Genomic DNA, 4,465 nt, shown 5'->3' with positions numbered 1-4,465 from the left:
AATAAATTACTTATGATGACAGAAGTGACAATGTGACAGATGTGAATGGCGTCGAGGGGTATTTCGGTTTCATCATAGGTAGCCAAACGGCAACCCCCGATCTCGGAGAAAATGTCGTCTAAACTGAACCAGCAACATCATCATTGGAAAAAGCCTTGGATAAGTGAACGCAGAGGAGCTTATTTATTCCGATCTGCGTTTGATGTGGCAAAACATTATATATTGCGTATGCGTTTCATATTGCGTATGCGTTTCATATTGCGTATGCGTTTCAACAGCTGTTCAAATTTAGTTCGTTTAATGTTGTTTTTTGCTGGTTTTGAATTGTTTGGATTTCAAATTTTTTTTAAATTGAAGTATAAAATACTGCATAATAAGTTTGCTGAGTTTTGTTGAATTTGTATTATTATTCAAATTAAATTATGTTAATGAACAGCACTGAGCCTATCTCATACGGACAAGATGAGTTCCATGAAATAAACAATAATAATTACACGCTTTCAAGACTAATTAGAAAATGTTTATTCAATCTTAAAGTTTGGAGACCGAAATGGGAGAGAAACAAATTGTTGAATTCACTTCTTGAACGTAATATTATTGCGATTAACTTAACTTGTTGTTAGGGAAATTATTGAAAACAAAAAACATGACGTTCAGGCTCTCGTGGAGAATCGACATTACTCTTCCGATGACGTTGGTCTACTTCGCTTAGTGCCGCCTGGATACATCAGCTACGATACTTCACTGGGTCATTTAGAAGCAGCGGTGTTAAATAAATCACACAGTCTGCTATGGTGGGCTAGTTGTTATCATCAGAGATTAATTTAAATCAAATTTGATTGATCTTGGGCTTCATCCAACAACTTTTGAACAACATGTGTTTGTCAGTATATTCATCTCCTTTGCTCGACATCAAATTAATTGCGATCTACCGACCTGGGTCATCGCAAATCTATTCACCTTTTTTTAACATGTTTAGATTGCTTCAGAGTACACCACAATTTTTAACTACCGCGTCATAATACTCATAATACTTAGCGATCAGGATCATTTCGAGGATTCTTCAAACCCCCACACAATTTAATTCTCTGATTTGCTGTCGTCGTTTTGTTTTAAACAACTTGTGATATTAGGACCCAATGGAGAGCACATAGTTATGCCATCTGTTTGTAGATATTCTATTGACTGTCAGTCGATTGTCTCAGGCTCAACTGCCGATGTGGTTTGGTGGACTGGGGTTGCTTAATGCGGTTCGGCTGGTTACAATCGTTTATAAATCTTCTGCTGTTGCCACCCTCGACCAGCAGTCTTCCATGCTTCACCGGTTTTTTCGTTGCTGTGATATTCCATTTTCAGTGTCTACTTCTGCAGACCAGTCGCATGTCCAAATTTTTTATGAAGAACAAAATAAAATTTTTCAAAATTTTTTGTCTTCATGTGGCGACGACTCTTCAACCGCTTGTTTGCTAACCATGCATACGTATATACGTAACATATTATAATATTTTAGGTACATATTATTGATGAGGTGAATCTCATTGCTCTAAACATTTATTGTTATTGGTAAAAAATGTTTTGACCCAAAAATGTGCACAACTCCAAATTAGACAAGACAAACTAAATTTTGTGGTTTAAAAATGTTAAAAAACGTTAACATGTTTTGGTGTCAATGTTAAGCATGTTACGTAAGACATTTAATTTGCAAATTAAAAATTCTAAATAAAATTCTAAAAATGAAAATAATTAATCATTAGTATTTATCGAGTGGTAAACGCAAAACATTTTAACGATCTTATATTTTTATTGGTAAATATTTTGAAATGCATATGTGACAAACGACGATGTTTCTTCTCATTGTAAGTTTTTTTTGCTGTTATCCTTTATTTATTTTTATTAAAATGAACGGGGCTAACTATCATTTTTAACTTACAATCTTTATAAATTTTAAAAACTTTTTTTACAGGTTAAGTTCAAATAAATTTTTGTCTCAGTTTTTTTTATTGCAAAATTCACTTGTTATATTGTTCTATTTAGTTTTGATTATGTTGTTATTTATTTTTAGTCTTCATCATATGCAATTGCCTAATTTTGTAATTTTTTATTGTGATTTTCATATGATTGCGAAAATTCCAATGTTAACTATATTAATTAGAAATAATTAACCAATTATGAAATGATTCATGTAGTCACAACAGCCGGCAATTATACAAGCAACTCAGTCGCATCCAAGTTCTGAAAATTTGGCTACTGCTTCTGCCAGTAACTTTCCAACAACGTCTCGTGATGCTCTAGCCAAACAACAAATAGAGTTAGACAAAAAGGCGGCTGAATTAGATAGGAGGGAACAAAATTTGAATAATATTAGACGTTAGTTTTTGTTGGATTATTATTTATCTTTTTTTAAATAATATTGTTGTAATCCTTGACTTCGTAACTACCAACACAGATGTTATAACTTCAATAGTAGTAGTAATAGCAGTAATGCTGTTCTGGAGGTTATCCAGAGAGCAGGCTGTCAGGCATGCTAGCACAGCTGATTCGTGTTGATTGATTGATGTATAATGCCTACTTTAAATTTGTTTATTTATTGTGCCTCAGCAAGTTTATTTGGTAATGTATTTGCGACTCTATTGAATAAGTAATTCTCTCTGCCTCTATGTCTTGTTAACTCTTTAAAATATTTCAAACTGTGACCTCGCCTTTTGGTTTTGACTATGCTAAAACGATTATTTAAGTCAACTTTTTCCAAATTATGCATTATTTTAAACAACTGAATCAAATCTCCTCTTTTTCTTCTTTCCACCAAATTTGTTAATCTTAATATTTTTAAGATGATCTCCGTAAGGGTTTCTTATAAATGGAACCAACTTTGTTTCTCTGTGCTGGACTCTTTCGATTACCTCGCTATCAAACTGGGACCAAACTGATACTGCAAACTCCAACAGTGGACGAATAAAAGTAAGGTATAAATTACGAAGCAACTTATGATCAAATTTCCCTAAAGATTTTTTTTATTCCACCAAGCATTTGGTTTCTTTGTTTGATGATGTAATGACTTGATTTTTATATTTTAAGTTATTTAAAAAAATCACTCCAATGATCTCTATATTTTCAACACCAGTGTTGAAGCTTCCAACGATCGTCAAGTGTTCGTTATTCAGTAAATTCAAGATTTTCGTTAGATGAACACATCTGCTTCAAAAGCAAACTTTGTTAAACGTTTATTTGAACCCAATAGTAATAGAAACAAATAACTAATCCAAATAACTACATAAATCAAATTTACAACTTCGCTTTTTCTGCTGGAAACCTGACTGTAAACCTGACTGCTCAGGGACATATATATAGCCTAGATTTTTTGATGTCTTTTTACGATCTTCTATCCAAAGATTACAAATCTAGCAAAAAAAAACAATAATTAAGATAACAAATAATATAGCGCAATTTTATCATTTCCGCGGTTGTAACTGTAGATTTTTGCCGGGCGACATTCAAATTCCGCAACACGCAGTCTCGAACCGCTCCGCATACGATTATCCACCCGAGCCTTCACTTCGACAGAATCTTTCCTGGCCGGGATCCGCCACTCTACAATAGACCCTTTCAGAGTCCGATATCACGAGCCGGGCGGAAGTTTGTTCGCGCCCTACTTGTTTACTAAAGACGCCGGCCTCGTCAACTATCAGCAAGTCTTCTTCAGCATTCATTATTTTAAGTAAAAATAATTAAGCCTAGCCAAATTTCAAATGTGTACTTCTTTTAGTCAGTAAAAACAAAATCAAACAAAACAAAATCAATCCTCTATGCAAAGTAACAATTAACACGTGATATATTAAAATTAATTATCTATTAATGTTATCTACTATAACTATCACGCAAACTATCAGAGATCTAAGCGACTATAATCAACAGCTAAAAATAACACCAGAGCGAAACCAAGAAGCTAAGACCCTTAATACCTCAACTCGCTGCCTTATATATGTTTTTACCGCCCTATCTACATAACGCTTTCTATATTGATTTGTTTAAATTAAATTGTAGAAATAGATGACACTAATCAAATTTCTGATGGATTCTTCAAAAACATTTGTTGTTGAAATGATTCAAGTTAAAATAAAACCTAACGCCAGCTATAAATAATTGACTCTTGACTAAAGAGAAAATTAAATCCAAGCTTTGTTAAAATTTTGTTTAAAAACCAAATAACTGTGAATTTGAGTATTATCTTTAACGAAGCATACTTATCTGAAAACTTCCTAAAAAATTATATATATATATATATATATATATATATATATATATTTACAATATTCTATAAATTCTACCGAATGTTTGGCGTTAATATGTTTGTAGTTCGTTTTTTCAATTTTTCTCACTAAAGTTTTTTGGTGAACATTTAGTTTATTAAAATTCAAAATAAACTTATTTTCCGAATTCATGCTGCAAATAAGGCCATATTTCGATT

At 32.5% G+C, this 4,465-nt stretch overlaps 1 protein-coding gene across 1 annotated transcript in view; it reads left to right on the top strand.

The window, feature by feature from the left end:
- Window positions 1-2,186: 2,186 nt before the first annotated feature.
- Window positions 2,187-4,465, top strand: part of HELRODRAFT_83069 (hypothetical protein) — a gene marked incomplete at both ends in the record, with an annotated part of 26,281 nt that continues 24,002 nt past the window's right edge. The window contains one exon of the mRNA XM_009023305.1: window positions 2,187-2,371. Within this exon, the coding sequence (XP_009021553.1) occupies window positions 2,187-2,371 (185 nt within the window). The remainder of the gene's footprint in view (window positions 2,372-4,465) is intronic.

This window comes from Helobdella robusta (genome assembly GCF_000326865.2).
Source record: "Helobdella robusta unplaced genomic scaffold HELROscaffold_35, whole genome shotgun sequence".
Classification (NCBI taxonomy): Eukaryota; Metazoa; Annelida; class Clitellata; order Rhynchobdellida; family Glossiphoniidae; genus Helobdella; species Helobdella robusta.
This window is presented reverse-complemented; position numbering and strand designations above follow the sequence as displayed.